The 18,938-nt window shown below is 33.6% G+C and overlaps 2 protein-coding genes and 1 long non-coding RNA gene across 3 annotated transcripts; 1 reads left to right on the forward strand and 2 right to left on the reverse strand.

Annotated features, from left to right (window-relative positions):
• On the reverse strand, positions 1-3,002 carry LOC132306939 (sm-like protein LSM2). The gene is made up of 3 exons (XM_059804547.1): positions 2,850-3,002; positions 2,436-2,594; positions 1-339 (listed from the first exon to the last, which is right to left on the reverse strand). The coding sequence occupies exons 1-3, from the start codon at positions 2,850-2,852 to the stop codon at positions 220-222; spliced, it is 282 nt and encodes a 93-aa protein (XP_059660530.1). The 5' UTR covers positions 2,853-3,002; the 3' UTR covers positions 1-219.
• Positions 3,003-3,731: 729 nt separating this feature from the next.
• On the reverse strand, positions 3,732-10,190 carry LOC132306938 (BTB/POZ and MATH domain-containing protein 1-like). The gene is made up of 4 exons (XM_059804546.1): positions 9,389-10,190; positions 7,397-7,745; positions 4,903-5,179; positions 3,732-4,171 (listed from the first exon to the last, which is right to left on the reverse strand). The coding sequence occupies exons 1-4, from the start codon at positions 9,808-9,810 to the stop codon at positions 3,990-3,992; spliced, it is 1,230 nt and encodes a 409-aa protein (XP_059660529.1). The 5' UTR covers positions 9,811-10,190; the 3' UTR covers positions 3,732-3,989.
• Positions 10,191-12,847: 2,657 nt separating this feature from the next.
• Positions 12,848-18,882, forward strand: LOC132306942 (uncharacterized). Its single transcript, XR_009482136.1, has 5 exons — positions 12,848-13,119; positions 14,041-14,178; positions 14,692-14,796; positions 16,421-16,501; positions 18,050-18,882. It is a non-coding gene; the product is annotated as an uncharacterized LOC132306942 (long non-coding RNA).
• Positions 18,883-18,938: the final 56 nt, after the last annotated feature.

The following is an 18,938-nucleotide window of genomic DNA, read 5'->3' on the forward strand; positions in this document are numbered from 1 at the left end:
TCCATCGAAACAGAGAAACTCAAGTTTTTCCATTACCCAGAAAAACTAGATGAAATATTCCATAATAAAAAGCTATTCCGAGGATACGAGTACATGGTAGAAATTTTGTCATTGGAATACCAAAAGTAGGCTATTTCAAAACAGGAAAACTACTACATCCAAATGTATCCAGTCATAATATTAAAAAAAAATATTACAGTGAATTATGAGTAGGGAATTTTAGCCACCCCGAGCTTCTCTTCTTGTGGCGTCATGAAGTAGTTCAATGTCAACTCCCTCTGGCGGCAATTGAACGTATCTCACCACAGATCCTCTGATGAAGCAGTTCCTCACTGAAAGCTGCCATATAGCAAAAATAACTATCAATACTCTGAGTATCTTACTAATATTACAGAAAACAAGTATATGGCAGAAACAAAACAAAACAAAAAATGAGAGAAAAAAATCTAACACCAACAAACACCAGGCTCAAAAGATCATAATCAATGCTAGTTGAGTCAACAAGCAACCAAGACTATGTATGTAAACCAACTTAATTGGTCAGGCATTTTGATAGTGTAAACAATATGCGTAGTTCAATTCTCACGAGAAGCTTGAATGACAGCCTTTTAGTCCCCATAGATCATATCCACTTGCCACAAAATATAAAAACAAAAATAAAATAGAAAAGGTGCAAATAATCAACATCTCGATCAGTGAACCACAACAGAAGGCCTGCACAACTGCTAGCAGCTCACCCAATGATAACCAAGAGACCACATTTATAAGCTAGCAGAGCCAAAGCCAAAGAATCACACAACCATGCTTGTGCATACTACGTGTGTATTTTGGAGTGGGAGAGGAGGTTTCGTTTTTATGTTGTTTTCAGAGCTATTAAGCTTGCAGGGTTGCAAGGTTATTGGAAACAGAAGTTCAAGAACATTTTTTTTGTCAAAGTTGTTTCATTTGATCTCTTATGCACATGTTTAAAAATCAACATGGAATCACGGATAAGAATAGGTACACCAATCAAATGACAATACAAATCCTTAACCCATCAGCCCATCCGTACGCACCTATAGTAAGTAGCAAGCACTAGATTCAAAAATATTAAGTATCAGCAAAACAAAAAAATTCATATTCACATTTTTTTATTAGCCTTGGTTTCCAAGGCTTCGTTAATAAAAAGGCAGCTAATTTTTTTGGTTTAAACTTCACCAACATCTAAGAATTTACATGGAAGTTCTTTAGACATTGATTGAATGCAGTAAATCCTGTTTGATGGAGAGACAGTCAAGCACTGGTTAAATAGCCAATATGGCTGAACCTTGACATTGAGCTTGTGAGGAAAAGAGAGGAGTAGGAGGAGGGGTTGAAGGAGGTGAGAACAACATTATTATGCGTAAAAGTTAGAGGTATATCAGATTATACTACAATTAATCAAAATCATAATCCTTATTCAATACGAATTCAATCAGAACAAAAGAAAGACTACCAGAACATACTTCAAGATATCTATGCTTGCATGCACGTGCAGACACAAAAACTTAAAAGGCCTTTACAAATCCCAATAAAAAAATTCTCAAACTCCAATCCCAATTAACCATGTCTTCAGACTCTTCATCAAAACCACGAATTAGAAAAACTAAATCAAACCCATCAATATTTATCCTAACATTGGACAAATTTCAAAGCCAAAATTTTGATTTTTTTACTTCAATCCTTTAACCCCTAAACCCTACACTTCAACATCAAATAATTAAATACCCATATAACTCTATAATGTCTCTAATTAACCGGTAAGCCCTAGGTTTTCACACTACATCTGTACTCCAGATGTTAGAATTTAACATTGCAATGTCACAAACAAATACAATAGTATCAGAACCTACTACCAATTAACCAAAACCATAAACTACTAATTCCTTATTCAATATGAAAATCACCCAGAACAAAAGAAATACCACAATATACAAAAAAATTCTCAATAAGTTAAAAGGCCTTTGCAGATCCCAATAAAAAATTCTCAAACTACTGTCCCAATTAAGCTTGTCTTCCCATCTGTGTGTCTATCACAAAACCATGGAATAAAAAACAAAAACAAAAATCAAATTTCCATATATATGTATATTAAAATTGGCATGGAGACAAAAATTCAAAGCTAGAATTTTTTTTTCTTGAACTCCTTAACCCCCCTAAACCCTACACTTCCACATCAAATAATTAAAAACCCATTTAACCCTATAATGTCCTCCAAAAGTTAGAATTCAGCATTGCAATATCGCATTCAATAATATCCGATTACAAATTCATGCCAGTAATAGAAAACAATGAAACAAACCATAAACCCATCAATTTCAAGGACCAATTGTTCAAACTAAACAAACATTGAAAATAATTTAATAGAACAAAAAGGAAACCCTAAAAATTGTATAAAAGAGAGAGAGAGAGAGTACCATGTGAGGATACTTGTCTTGATCGACAACCCTAGTGTTCTCGAGCTTGATGTTGAGGTACTGATCGACCGAGTGAAGAGTGCCTCGAATAGCCAGATCGTTCTTCAGCTCCACAGTCACTTCTCTGCCTACCAAGTCCTTGAAGTATGAGAAGAACAACTGCATTCAAATAAATCAAGAAGAATGAGAAACAAAAAAGATGGATTTTGGAAAACCCATGAAAAATTGGAATCAATCAAAGAGATTTTAAACAAAAACAAAAGGAATTTCAATAAAATTTGTTAAAAGATACCAAAAAAATTAGGGAAAAGAGGGTAAGATGGAAAACCCAAGAAGTCTTACGAGATAAATATCAATAAAAATTTAGCGGGAGGACGAAACGAGAAAAGGAAGAAGAAAGGGAAAGAAAATTACCATTCTTTTTCTGGGAAAATCTCTCCTTTTCCACTATGTTCTAAGCTTCGAAGTCGAAGATCGAGCTAAACTGATGCCGAAGACTTTATGTAGTAGAATGGGGACCGTTTAATAGCAATTGGTGTGAATGTCTGATATTACTGAAGTGACCCTAGGAGGTTTTTTTTCTTTTTTTGTCCTCTAGGAGGGTTTGTTTTTGGTTACATATGAAAGATCACGGTTGTTTGTTTGTCCTTAAATTATATGGAAAATGTTTTTTAGCCCCAGAATTTTAACCCAAATGCTGGGCTGAATAGGTCTCACAGTTCCCATTTTAAATGAATGCTTTTTAGCCCTAAATTAACTTTTTTTCATTCTTTTTTATTAGTATAATTCGTAATAAAAATAAATTTTGCTTGGTCTGAAATAAGGCTTTAGTTGGCAAAAGAGTGAAGTCCAGCGCAATGGTCCTTTCGTCTGAGGATGCCCTCTCTCGGAATTCTCTTCTCAGTGTTTAAATGCACCTTCTTTCCCATACACTTTCACAATCCTATTCTAGTAATTTTGAACAGGGAAATCTAATGCTATGTTTGGCGAATCGAATTGGAGCCTTGAATTTGAGATTAGAACAAATTTAGTGCAAATTCAACTTCAAATCAGCCGCCCAATTGGAGCCTTGAATTTGAGATTAAAACAAATTTAGTGCAAATTCAACCTCAAATCCAAAACCACCACCGATTCGGTGCTCCCAAAGAACTATTAGTGCTAAATGTTTGTGTTCGTGTGTGTGTGTGAGAGAGAGAGAGAGAGAGACGCTAACTTTCCTCACTGAGTACAAGATAATAAAGTAGTGAGCATCGTCATCAGAAAGAGAGAGAGAGATGCAAGGACTGTTGACATTAGTTGCAGATAAAAAATGCATCTTATGCCTCAAATTAGAGCAGCCATACACACAAATCAGTTTACAAAGAAGAGAACAACAAAAAGGAAAAAGAATGGAGTGCGCGTACTAGAAGAGGGTTTCACATTACAACACAACGAAGGAGACAGAAAACCACTAAATTTACATCTCTGACAAATTAGAAAATTCCTAGACAGGCTTTCTACTGCTACATTTTTCTTTTTTTTGAGTGTTACAAAGAGAATACAAAGAAAGCAGTTTCACAACAGCCTTTGCTTCACCCGCCTTCCATTAACATCACTGCCATCAAGAAGAGCTTCATTCCCATGCCTGCTGATGATGACAGAGTGCTCGCTGATCCTAGCCACGTACTCCAAGAGTTCAGTCAAGACAGAAGGGCAACTTACCTTCAAGTACTCGAAACCATCCGTCTGCATCACAGCTGAAAAACAAAAACACAACACGTTCGTTCAGCTCATCATAACAAAACTTCGGGCAATGGCATCAGTTTAATATTACCCATTGAGTAAGCATTGAATAGTGTAAAACAAATTTCCACAAACCCACATTCGCTTATTATAAGCCCATTGTAATTACAACTAGACAACTACTACATATTTATTCATGCGACAATATTGACATAAATTTATGTAGGAAACCATTTAAACCATGAGGTACTTTCCTTTCAGTAAGTATAAAAGGTAGGGTTTCAGAGACACCAGTTAATAATTTGAAAAGCTGAGTCCCGCTATGACATGCAATGTCAAAAGGCAGTTTGTGGGCTTTCATCAAGTGACTAACTATACCAAGTAGTCTTTTAGTCTACTCATTTTCAATGCCTTCTTAGGACATTTTCAACAGCTGGTGTCCACCATTAAATCACCCACCAAAGGAAGTTGCAAAAATATTTATACAAAACCTCTAAATCAGTCATCAGCTAAAAAATGGTTTTCTTTTAACGTTGCGCATTTTTAAATGTGACACAATCTTCAACAGATTGTTTACCAGCCATTACTGATGTACTAACTTCACTGGAAATTTTAATGTAGATAAGCAATTTATTGCTTCTCAAACTCCAGTCGTTACATAATAACTTATTAAAGATAAGGTCAAAAAGAATATGAAGAGATGAAATTATTCTTCTTTTTTGGTATTTGATAAGCCGAAATTCACCTCTGAGATTTTCAGGCATTGCAACAAATTTAAGACACACAGATTTCAACTGGAGACAGTGGTGCTGCTCTGCAAGGGCTAATGTAGTTGCCACAGTGTTTATGGCAACATCGTCACAGAGAATAGCCTCACAGAGCAGCCTGAGCCTCTCTAAACCATACCGATCTGCAGCTGCCAGCAGATGCTGAGACATCCATGTAGAAGCCCATTTCGAGTTCAAACCAGTAAGCTCTTCCATGTCAGGCAGCGTATCCCAATATATAACATGAAGTAAAGCCTGCAAAAATCAAAAACAGGGTAAAGAAGCAACACAACACACAAGTCGCCTTCAAACAAAAATTCCATGCGAACTTGTTCTTTACAAATTAACATGAACTTTGCCACATAAACAATAAATGAACTTGAAAGAGAGGTCATTTATGTTCTGAATAAGCACTTGAATAGAGTCAAACAAAAGCAAAAACAAAAACAAAAACAAAAACAAAACAAAACAAAAAAAAATGTAAAATCCTAATGCTATCCCTCTGTACAATCATCGTGTAACACCAACAAACATGACCACAGACAATAAAATCATAGCATAATTACACTTAGATTCATATGTATTCTCTGACAGGTTATACCTTTTATCCTTGCTTCATATATTCTATAAGTAGTACACAATTTAATAGCTTTGAAAATATAATTTGGGCATGCATTCATACCAATTAGAATCTGCAAATTGGATTGGTATGTCAACTGATAAGTGGACTAAATTGACATGACATGATGAAACATAAGCATAATTGGAACGCCAAACCTGCAAGTCCTAACAATTCGCCTTGACGAAAAAAAAAAAAGGGTTTACATTCAGTTAGCTGCTCGGGTAAAAAAGAAAAAAAGTGTGCCCCTTCAACAATAGTCAAAGTGTACAATAGGCATCGTTTTCTAATTGCTCCATTTGATGGCTTTCAATTACATTTTTTTTTTTCCCTAAATGATGACCATCAATGCTCTTATATACTGTAATGATTGTTTATTGTGAGAGTGCTTTTGCAGTAAATGTTCTCTTACTTCCCTAGTTAATCAAGATTATCTTCTTAACAGAGATTTAACTCAATATCCTCATTATTGGAACCTTTGAATGATTGTTTAAATCAGAATACGCAATGCAATAAATTAATATTAGAGAATTTTACAATAGCTGCACACCAATGGGTATTTAATATAGTCAACTGTCAAGAAGAAGGGGACCTGAGTAACAAAACTGATATATGTATTTTTTTAATTTGGAAGTGATTTGTCCATTGATCAAGTTGGTAAGACTGCTTAATTTAAATCGACAATATTAGCAATACCAATCCAAGTAAACTCTGAATACTAAATATGACCTCAAAATAAATAACAGGGGTCAAGGTCAGCCAACAGCCAATCTTTTATTGCCGAGAGGGAAACAGCCCTGATAGTAAGGCCCCTAAATGACCGCTCGGTGATACCTTAATATAGATTTGTTCAGAAATTAAAGATGTTCTGATCTTCACACAATTGCAATCTTGCATACCAATAACTGCGTCAAATTTTCTTATAAAAGCCTGCAAACTCCATGCTAGACACTGTAGGCACTAGTTGCGAATATTGACTATACTGTTCCATAATAAATTTGTTCGTGCTCCATTTTCTTAAATCACATTTGACACATATTTATTTAAAAATGTTACTCATTTATGCGCACAACGAATCAGGGAATTTTGTTCCAAAACAAACGGAAACCTTAGAGCCCAAGTATATTTGAATCCTTCCCTCCCTCCCTTCCCCTCCCCTCCCCAGTGTCAAGAATAGCATGATGGGACATGAAAAGGTAATAATGTGGGAGATCTGGGAAGAACATCCCATCCACATGAAACAAATAACAAAACAGTACGCTTTAAAAAATAAAAAGAGGGTTGTGGCATAATTAAATCACCACAATTCCACATTAATCACTGGTAAAAAAAGCAGGACCCGGATCTCTTTCTTTCTTATCCAGGATTACAACTCACATCCTCTACTCTTCTAGTTCCCTCAAAAACTTACAGAACAGTCATTAGCAATATTTGCAGGGGCCTGTACATCTCTATCGAATAACAACTCCAGAACCCAGTCTAGCAGTTACTAGAATCTAGATTGTTACACTTGAGGTGCCAGGTAAATGGCTCCCCAACCACCACAAAAGGTTTGCCACATTGACCTACAAACGAGTGAATTCAGACTGCATCAGCAGTGATTCTTATCTGTTTGCTAAAAGATCAGAAGTACAACTTACCGTTCAAAGATATAAGTTAAAAGAAGCACACCAAATAATATACACAAAAGAACTGATTGATATGTAAATGGGGTCTATATAATCCAATCATGATAGGGTTATGGAAGAAATCTACAGAAAATAATGATAGCATCTATACATGACATAGAGTAACACACAACTTGGATAATAGATAAAATTGTATAAACAAGAATAATTGAAAAAGTAGTTAACCTTAAAAACTGGTGCCTCCATGTCTTCAATTTTTATACACTGGGTGTTCTGATCCTTCATTGGACCAAAAAGTTGAGCCTTGAACACAGGTGAACGAGCTGCAAGCACTAACTTGTGAGCAGCAAAGGTTTCTCCATTCACTTCAAATTTTACATCAATGCCCTTTCCATTTTCCAGTAGCTGCCCAAAATGTTGACCAATGTCAGATGGTGGTACTGGTATATGGTATACCTTAGGACCCTCTGTGCGTGACCTAACAACACCGACACTGCAATGAACTGAAAGGCAGTCATCTTTCAGGTAGTCTGAGGTCTCTAAAGAAGTTCTTCTGAAAAACCGCTTATAACCCCTGCAGCATCCAATAATCAAACTCATTATGCTGTACCAAACTGAAGGTCATGGTTAAATACACCCCCAAAGGGTATAAAGAAATAATATCTAGCAGAAATTGCTAACAGGCCTGGGATTCCCATGAATTCAATCAATGCTGTCTAAATCATGTTTCTACCAACTTACACAATCACATTATTTATTTTCAATAGTGCAGAGGAACCACAGATTAAACATATACACATTAAGCACAAGGGTCTTTTGCCTCACGAGAATCATGTCTAGCCATTAGAACAAATAAAAACTAAAACAAGTAAACATACATGCATATCATGCTGCAAGAGACATTGATCAATGAACGTAGAAAAACAATATCTTCCACTTCAACCGCCTACACCATAACCATTTCGCTAAACAAAGAAAAATCAAACTAATCACATAAACAAGCAAATCACATTCTAGAAAATCTTGGGTCCACATTTAATGAAGTTCCTTTTTTTTTTCCGAAAGGTCAGTTTTGCATGAAGTTAGAAGTACCATATATGTATAAATTTTGTGTCAGTTTCATGCATAAGTGTATGACAGTTATTGGGAGGTGAGAAGTATTTTCTAGTATACTATAGATCATAACTACATAGATAAGCTCCTAACTAACACAAGAATGTGCCTGTGTGCGCACACTCATACAGAGGAAAAGTTTCTGATAAAAAAATTCATGCTTCAATTTCTTTAAAAAAATTCATACATAGTATATTTGTGAACACAGTGGTATATAATGTTAAAATGACACATCAAAAAAAAAAAGTACATAGTCTTGAAAGAAAAAAGGTGATGATGAAATGAGATCAAATGCATAAAGACAAACATAACCGAGAAGAACAAGTATGATAACTCGATGCATGTCCCTCTTGCCAGGTGTATAAAAACAATTTACTGGTAAATAACTGAGACTGCTTGGTTCAATTTTCTTAAAACAGTTTTCAATTTTCATAGAACTGAAAAATGAAAATCTTAAAAATCTGTTTGACTGACAGTTTCAGAAAACTGTTTACCGTTTTCTGAAATCTTAGTTAACAAAATGAATATTTTACTGTCTTTTTATAGTTTTTTGAAAACCGTTTTTAGAAAACTGAACCAAGCAGACCTAAGTACAATACTCCGAAAACAGTTTTTTGTTTTCCAAGTTCTGCAAAACTGTTTTTAGAAAACTGAAACAACCAGCTCATAGTACAATTCTCTGAAAACAGTTTTCTGAGTTCTGAACTGTTTTCAGAAAACTAAACCAAACCCGAATGGACCAAATAATTCTTTCCACACTTGAGAACAAACATATTTAAATAAAGTACCATATTTGATCTGAACATTTCGGAATAGCTTTAGAGTTACTGTTGAAAATTCAATCTATAATCAATTGTGCTTGACCAAATGGTCCATATATTAAATTATTCGTCAATTTTCATATTTTTTATTTAATAAAATCCTTGATGTAAATGAGCCATGAATTTATTGCTGTAAGCCACACTAAAAATGATATCTTGGAAAGCAAAATTAATACATCAAACGAACAGAGACCAACCAATATGCAATAACCAACCAAGCAGGAAAAGCAAAATACAACACAACCTCCCCTAATTTGAAAACCCCCAAAGCTCTGAAACTTACCACATGCTTCCACGGTATTTGAGAGTGTACGGGCCACTCTCCAACGCCCTTCCGAAATGGCTGTGCACCTTATGCCTCTCCTTCCCGCTCTGGTCCAAAAGCGTCAATTCAAAAAGCGCCCTCACATCCGTACCCTCACTTGCGAGGGCGATGAAGAGGGACACGTACGTCGAATTGTCCTCCAAGCTCTTCCCGTCCGGGTAGAAGTAAATAGCCCAACCGTAGCCACCGACGATGAACGTATCAGACGCTATGTACTTCCCAATCCCCATCCCCTTCGAAAGCGAGTACCCATTGATCTTGAAATCATGCGAACCATTCACAGTTTCGATGACTGACGTCGAAGTCGTCACCTGTGGTGCCGGAGGCGATGAAGACGACGAGGGCTTGGAGGTTTCTCTGTAAACCCTTCCCATGCCCATACACAATTAACGAATCTAACGCTCTAAATTTTCCAGAATTGTCCACACCAATTCGGTATTCGAATTGGATGGGGCTTGGAATTGAATGAATCGAATGAAAAAAATGTCAATTCCGATCAGATCTAGGATTCATAAGCGAAATTGAAACGAATTGGACTGGTTTGGACTTCGAATTAGGGCTTTGAGCGATGCTTTATCTGAGAAACGAAACGGTTGAAAATCAAGGGTTACTGTTAACGAAGCTTCTGCAGATTCTGGAAGATGAATTTCTAGGGTTTCGGTGTAGACAGAGAGAGACGACGACGAAGGGAGACAAAGAATTAAAAATATAAATAGAATGACTTTTTAGAGAGAGAGAGAGAGAGAGACGAGACATAAAATGATCGTTAGTGGGGGGTATAAATAACCGCTGTTCCGACAGTGAATTATTGGAGAGAGGTGTGAACCTGTGCATACTGACGCAATGTAAACACACGGACCTTGCGTAACTATGTGACAGCTGTCAAACAGAGGGGTCTTTAAGTAATTCCATTGATTTCCATGGTGTATGAGATGGACACTGTGAGTTTTGCGACACAAAATAAAAAATAAAAAGAAAGAAAAACATACAGTATATATATATATACCGCCAAGTTCTTCTTGTCTGACAAATAGGTGTTTTTTTAAAAAATAAAAAATAATAATTAAAATTAATAAGTGGTACTTCTGAGATTTTTTCTATTTAATTCTTAAATCACTAAATTCTTCTTTTATAGTCTTACTAAATTAAATATATTATGTTTAAATTAGTTATAAAATTTAGACCAAAACTTTCATGCTAACAAAATTAGAAATAAAATTTGAATAAAAATACAAAAAGTACGTTTTTTTTTCCATTATAGAATAATCAATTTTTTTTGGTACTAAAATGGTGTTTATATACAAAATGTTCTTAGTTGAATTTAAATTAGATTAATTATTATTTAAACTAATAATGCAATATTATTAAGTATCTAAAACTTAAATATATACATATATATATATATATATAATAGACTATATAACTATATATCAATTCTTGAACAAACTTATAACTACAAAATTTTAAAAGGATATAAATGAAAGATTTAGTGATTTAGGACTTAAAATAAAATAAAATTTAGGAGCTTAATTTATTTAAGACTTATTATTTGTCTTTCAATGAAAAAATTAAGACTTGGTAATAACTTTTTCTATAAAAAAAATAAAAATCTTGTGACATTTTATTGAAAATTCATAATAAAAATAGGGAGATAACAATAAAAATTATAAACCTATCTCGATAGGACCATACCCATAAAGGCATAAACCAAAGAATCTCTATGTCAAGCTCATATTTTTGTTTTTGTTGTTCAAGAAATTTTCGATCTGTCAGTTTTGAAGTTGTATTTTTATTGTTAATTAATGGGATAAGTTTTATTTTAATGATTAGATTAATAACACATAATAACATGTGTTATCTTCACTCGCTAGAAACAAATACAGTCCATTAAAACGGTCAAATTCTAAAATACTTGATTGTTGGATTTCAAATTCATTCACTTTTTCAATGTATTGTAAGTAATTTTTCATAAATGGGTTGATTGCATAGAATCACTCTAAATTATAAGATTAAAAATTGCATATATTTCTATATAAATATATCATTTTTTTGTGACATATTTATATATTAAAAATCAAGGGCATTGTAATATTTCTTCAACCTCCCAAGGTGGGATGGTGATGGTTCGAGTCTTCAGGAGAACAAAGTGGATGTGTGAGTTTTTTGCCAATGACAAAAAATAATAATAAATAAAAGTATATTAAAAATTTACCAAATAATCACCCTACCAAAAACTATAGGGATAAATTAATGAATTTGAAATAAAAAGAACTTTAGTCCAAATAAAATATGGTTCATTGAAGTTAAGTTTTTAGGTAAAGTACAATAACCTTTAAGGTTTGTCATATTGACAGTCATATATAAATTGGTTATTTTTTTTACAATGACGACCTCTTGAAATTTGAAAAAGCTAACGAAGACATCTCTTGTAGCCACTTGCCACATATAACATATAAAGAATCGACCAATTTGCTGTTTGACTGTTTAGTGGACTTTTTTAACTTTCCAACTTAATGAATTGGGGTAATTTACCCCTCTTAACATTTGATGCAAAATAGTTAAAGTGCTGAGTTAGAGGGAAAATATGTACAGTAGTGAATAACAAATTCATAGAAAATTGGTTTGAAATCGAAACGGAACAAACAAAAATGTTTTGGATAATATACTTAAGGAAGTATAAAACCAAAAAATATGGTGATGATCCAATGTCTAGAAGGCTATCAAATAAATAAATAAATAACCTGATTTTAAAAAAGTGAAAAATTACATAAAGCAACTATTGTCGAATTTTTATAAAAATATTTGTTTGGTAAAAAATTCCGAAATTTTTCAAAAAGTAACTAGGCATGCAGAGGAGCCTTTGGTACAAATTTCATAGCAATCGAAATATTAAAATACCTTAGAGAAATTAATGAATTTTAGCAAAATAAATTGGCGCCATTTTGGGACTTATATTAACTCAAGAGTAATTTTGATTTTTTAACATGTATGATATTTTATAATAAAATTAATTTTAATATTAAGGAGGCAGTTTGACCTTTTTAAACTATTTAAGGCCTTGTTTAGATGACAATTATGAAAGATATGTTAGCCACATATATATACATACATGACAATTCTGTAAGGATGAAAACAACTTGAAAGGTGGAAGATCCTAATATATATATATATATATATATATATATAATCCAAGATCCTAATAATAACATTTGACAAACATTGCACTGATAATAAAAAAACAAAAAACTGTGATATCACAGCATTACTTAAACCGTTAACAACAAACGTCTAAGCTCTCAATGATTGACTCAGAGAGTTACACATAGTTCTAGTACTTGGACGGTCAAGATTGTCCGACAAAAGCAGACGCAAAGTATTACGATAGAAGAAAACACACTGGAAATTTACTCAATTCCCAAAAGATGCAACAGGAACGAGTCACCCGATGGTTCTGATTCAGAATCCCAACTGGGATTCTCCTTTTTGCCACTGCAAACCCTAAAATATGTATAAATTTTGAGTTATGAGGTTGGATGAGTTCAAGGTATTGTGAATTTGTGACCCATATACAAATGAGAGATTTAACTGGTTTTCTCTGAGATATGGTGGAGCTCAGTCTGATGGCTTCACATGGGTACGCTTCTGTCCTTGTTTTTCACCAGAATCAAGGCATGTGCAAGGTCTCAAAGGTAAATTACCGATGCTTTTACACGTTTATTATTGATTTAATTTGGTATTTTTGAACTGGGTTGCTGAGATTTGTTATAGTTTTAATTGGGTTTTATTCGGTGAATGCGTTAGTTGTGATTTGGCATGTTCTTTTTGTGTTATAGTTCTGCTGGGCTTATTGAGCTTATGTTTGGTACATTTTTGTGATTTTCATGTCAATTTCTCCAATTTATTTAATTTGGTGTCGGGTGTTCAAATCCTGTTTATTTTAGTTATGCATTTTTTTTTCTTTATGTTGGTTCATTTCTTAGTGATTACAATGTTCTATCATGTTGCAGTTCTGCTGGATTTATTTTTCTGGTTTTGGTCATTCTGTGATTGATCCTGATTTTATTTATTGGTAATTGAAGTTCTCATTTAGTGGTAATTTAACTTCTCAGAAATGTAAGCTAAAGTATATGTTGGTCTGCATGTTTATTCTATACTGTTACAACTCTTTCTTTTTGGGTTTCGTTTGTTAGTATTATTTAATTTTTTTTTATATTTCTCCGCTTTGTTAAATGATGTTTGAAGAAATAGTGCTGTTAAAGGTCAAACATTTTGTACTTGTGCCAAATCTAATAAGTGTTAAACTGTCGATGCCTATAGGTTTTTGTACCAATTGATGGAAGTCTAAGCATTAGTTTTTGATGATAAATGTTTCTGCTTAAAATTGTAACTATGTCTGTCAATCAGTGTTACAAGGGTTACAGTTTTGAATCATTATTTTTCTTTTTATATCAATTATGTTGTCTTTCTTAATTTTGTAGCCATTTATTTTAAATTTTTTTTATACTTTCAGTTGTGTTATTAACTTTATATACTTCTAACTCAGTCACTGGATCATATAATGGTACAGATTATTAGTATTTGTATTAATTTATTTTTTTTCTTGGTTATAGTTAACAAGGTCAGGCTCCCTTAATGCAAGGCTGCACCAGAGTGAGGACCTAAGGAAACACTTAAGTTGTTTGTCAGACACTAACCATTTTTTTCAGAATTGACTCAAGTATGAGAAGACACAGTAGTCAATTTGCAAGGTTCACAGCTCACTAGATTCTGTTTTTATTTATTGAATTTTTTTTTTTTCCCGCACTTACTTCTTAAAGATCAGTAATTGTTTGAAAATATGTTGTTGTAAATAAAAGCTCCATTTGAAGACTTACACATAACAAAATTATGAAATTTGGTCAATCTAATTTTACTTGGTTGGTATTATTGATCCCATTTTACAACAAGCGCGATATCATTTTATGAAATTGAACTAATGTTCCATTGAGATTTTCATTTCCGTTTATGCATATGTTTTATTGAGATTTCCATTGCCGTTTAAGCACACTGTCTTAATCTTCATACACTCTCTTTAGTTGCACAAGCTCAAGTACTCTTATATACTTGCTAAACTAATGTTTCATTGAGATTTCCATTGCCGTTTATGCATACATTTCATTGAGATTTCCATTGCTGTTTATGCATACTGTCTTATTCTTCATACACTCTCTTTAGTTGCACTAGCTCAAGTAATCTTATAAACTTACTTATTTCGGCCACAGGTACTCACCTGAGCTCTATACTCTTCAGCGTCAGGATTGCTGAACATATAAGACATGAAAAGATCCTGCAGTTCTTTATGTCCAGATTAAGTGAAGCAGAATGAGGTGGACTAGATTTATTCACTCTCTAACTTGATGTTGCTACCAGCACTGAGAATTGATGTGCATCAACAGCCATGTACTCCTGTTTATAGCTTTTCGTTTCATGATGTCGTGGCCTATATTACTTGGACTCTTCAAAAGTGGATGAAATACCGATGTCAAACACACATGGGTTGGACATGCACCTAAAAAGCATACCCAATGATTCAATTTTATTATATTATTCATTCAAAATGAGTGAAATGCCTATGTTAACACTATGAAACATAAAGACATTATTTTACTCTATAAAATAAAATACAAATAATAGATAACATGAACTTTTAGTAGTGTCCGAGTGTCCTGTTTGGGAATTTGACATGTCTGGCGCTTGTATTGTTACATTGTCATTCCCTGTATCTTTCTTTAATTTAAATTCCATATATTATGTTTTGATTATACTAATTTTCACAGTTTTTGACTTTAATGATTTTCTCTATATTTCAATTTCTATTTCTAGACTTCCTTATAAGTATCTAAGAAATCCATGTCATCAGCAAACAATAGACACCTTGAGATGTCTCCATAGATATATTTTTTTATTTTATCAAAAACCGTTGTGGACATATATGAGCTTAAGAACTTATTGTTGTGCAAACCTAATTTTTACTGGAAAAGTATTAGTTTATTCACACAATAGTGAAAATATAGTCCTTGCATCCCTATAAATATCCAAGATAATTTCAGTTTTTTATAGGGCCCACCAAATTATCTCTCGAAATCCCGTCGTATGCCTTCTCTAAGCTATAAAAATCATGTGTAAATTTTATTTTTTACTTTTGTAGTCTACATAAATTGACTAAGTATATGGCCTTCATAGTGGATCTCCTAGCATAAATCCAAATTGGTTATCATAAGCTATTGATTTTTTCCCTGACCGTTGCTCTATTATACTTTCCGATAGTTTCATAGCGTAACTTGCTAATTTGATTCCTCTATACTTGTCACAATTTTAGATGTTTCCCTTATTTGATAAACCGGTGTTATATAATTATAATGCTTTTCCTACATTTATTTGGCATTGTGTTCTCTTTCAAATTTTTTATCAATAAGTTTATTTACCATCCAATTCTTACATATTTCAAAGTTTTCCTATATAGATATTTTATCATGTTGTACAAATATATTATTTCCCGTCTTTTCAAGTGTTCTATTTACCTTTTAGTTGTTGACTTGACTTATCATTTTTAAATTATGCTGATTACTCTCAATTTATTCTTTAAATATTCCCACTTTCTCTACCCCTGCTGAATTTTCTTTTTGACTACATATTTACATCTCATTCCAAAAACAAAATAGATAGAAGCTATATGGGATATTGAAGTGAAATTCCTTATCTATGAATAATTTGGTTTTTGTTTTATTTTTTCTAAATAAAAATAAAATTTAAGGTACAATTAATTTGGTGTGTATTATTCATTCTGTAACATTAGAATTCCTCAATGTAATCTCTTTCATGTTTCATTAATATTGACTGTGACAGCTGTCTTTTCTTGTTTTAATTAGATTTTAGATTTTTACTTTTTAAACTCATTATGCATAATATTTTTCTTAAAGCAACTTACCCTGCAATAATTTTAATGAACAGGCTGGATAGCAGTGAACCAAGAGCTAATATGGACACGACTTCTTTGAATCTTGAAACTGTGAGAATTGCTCCTCTAACAAGGTACCTACAGTCTTCTAGAAAAAAAAAAAATCAATCATTTTTAACTTCCCATTGTTGTGAGTCTGCTGTCATTGGCCAATACATCAATTAGGAACCATGGTAGATGATAAATTAGACATGGATGGTTGGTAAGCTTTGATAATTTTCTTAATTTTGACATGATGAAGATAATATGGTTGTCTGACTAACTCGGTTGGGTAGTGACGAGCTTAACATAAGTGATCTCAACTTGTATATCTTTTGTCTTTATAATTTAGGGTTAGATGTTAGTTATTTGCCTTATCTTACTCAGTGTTGAAAGCAAAATTTGCCAACAGCAGTAGTATATCACAAAAAGAATGTCTCCAAGAAAGTGGAAAAGCGGGAAAGATCTTTGGATATTATTTCAGAAAGCGTTAAATGTCTTGTAAATGTCATGTATGGTAAACAAGACGAGAATTGGAAAAAAGCATCCCTCCTTTATCATTCTAGGAGAGTAGCTTAATTTTCAGGCTCAGCACTGGTGATGTCTAAGCACGCGTGCCTAAAACTATTCATTTTTCATCCCATGCATGAGTTGTCTGGATTAGACATCAATAGGGGACTGAGGATGTGGGCTGTGTGACCTCTTATGGTTTGCCATTCAGAAATTTAAGTATTAAAGATTAGATCAACACTTGAGAATTAAGAGTGCACCAAGAAAAATGTGCCCAAAAATGACTATTCATGACATCTAATCCAAAATCTAATCTTAAGATAGTTTTTTAACTGAATTGAATATATAAGGCATGGCTACAAAATTTTATTTTATGGGGATAGAATTGGGGTTCTAAAGTGTTTTGTGTAATTGAAGTACTGTTTACCGGTAAAGAGATTTCAAAAACCACTCCGAGTTATTTCCTTGGAATAGGTTTCTAGCTTCCTCTAAATATCCCATTTAAAATTGACCCACCAAGCAGCTCCGGTTTCTGAAAAGGCATTTGTGTTGCAATTCCCATTTTGATCTTCCTAAACCTCCCCCTTATTATACCTTTTACGTAGGCCGTAGTTTGAGAAGTGATTACAAGAAAAACTTAAAAACAAATAAATGTCATTTAGGTGCTGCATAAATAATTGAAAATGTACCATATATTATTGAAAATGATACCGGATACTCTATTAGGCTAAGATTCAAAAGGTGAAGGTTGATAAGATACAAAGAGATGAGACAAATTTATTGCAACCACGGAGAATGATTATGCTTGCCTTTGTAATTTTCCAGTCATTCATCAGATATTTCAGGCAATGAACTAAAGAAGTTGTGATTCTCTTACCACCTCTGATTTTCTTCTTTTCCTTTTTTTGGCTACGCCTGTATACTGATTTTTTTGAGTGGCCATTGATTAAGTTCCCTCTTAAGTGCCACATTTCAGGCAAATTTATATGCTTCATGTATCTTACAATTAAAATAAATTTCTGTATTAAAAGGTTTCTTTGGTCTGTGCACTCATGGTTAGGCAATACCTTGTGCAGGGCACAAGGTATTAGTCTGATTATGCTTTTAGCCTGATGTGAGCACCTTTTTTGCAGTCCTGAGAAAATCAAACTCAAGCCATCATCACAAAAGAAGACCAATGAGAAAACAGGTACAAAGATCTCATTGCGATAGGCCCTTCTTGGACACATTTGAAAATCTTCTGACCATAATGATAGAAAGGAGGCGCAATGCGAAAAAAGCTGTCCTTTTGCTCAAGAAATCTGGTTCCGAACTTCCTCAGCTCCTGAATAAGTTGTCAGTCAGAATTGCCTGGACTGGTATCGGTGTTCTCTTGTCTGTCATTGTTAAATTAGCATGTGGGAGGGGTGTTGCTTTCTGGGCTTCCAAAACCGGCTTTGGGTTCGGATTGGTTTGGTTATCTTGGGCAGTAAGTGGGCTTAGAGACACAGTTATTTATATCCGCAAGAATTTTAGAAAAATAGGTTTGGAAGAAGAGGAAATGATGAGCAAACTGGATAGAAGTGTGAATGAAGTTTTTGTCATAGCTGCGCTTTTAATGACAGTGGCATTCATAGAGCTATGTAAAGCATTGCTTTCTGGATTTCCAAACTCCGCCTTGGGTTTGGATTGGGTTGGCTATCTAGGCATTAAGTGAGCTTAGAGAAACAGTTATTTATATTTGCAAGAATTCGAGCAAATTAAGATTCGGAAGAAGAGGAAATGATGAGCAATCCGGGAACCATCCCTCAAGGTCATGAGTTCAGACTCTACCTGATTACCAGTCAACTAAATTTTGTGTAGGTTAATCTTTTTTCCAATTGAAGTGTTATATTGAGAGGTGGATTTCTTAGCTGACTTCTGAAACAAAAAACTTGCAGCACATAATACATTTTCTTGCATGGAAATAAAACTTCCTTTTATTTCATTTTTCTTATGTTAGATATATTGGGTCTTATTTTTTATTGATATATATATATATAT

Source organism: Cornus florida, unplaced genomic scaffold, assembly GCF_030987335.1.
Source record: "Cornus florida cultivar Cherokee Brave unplaced genomic scaffold, ASM3098733v1 CherokeeBrave_3.0.0_Hap2_Chr05, whole genome shotgun sequence".
Taxonomy (NCBI): Eukaryota; Viridiplantae; Streptophyta; class Magnoliopsida; order Cornales; family Cornaceae; genus Cornus; species Cornus florida.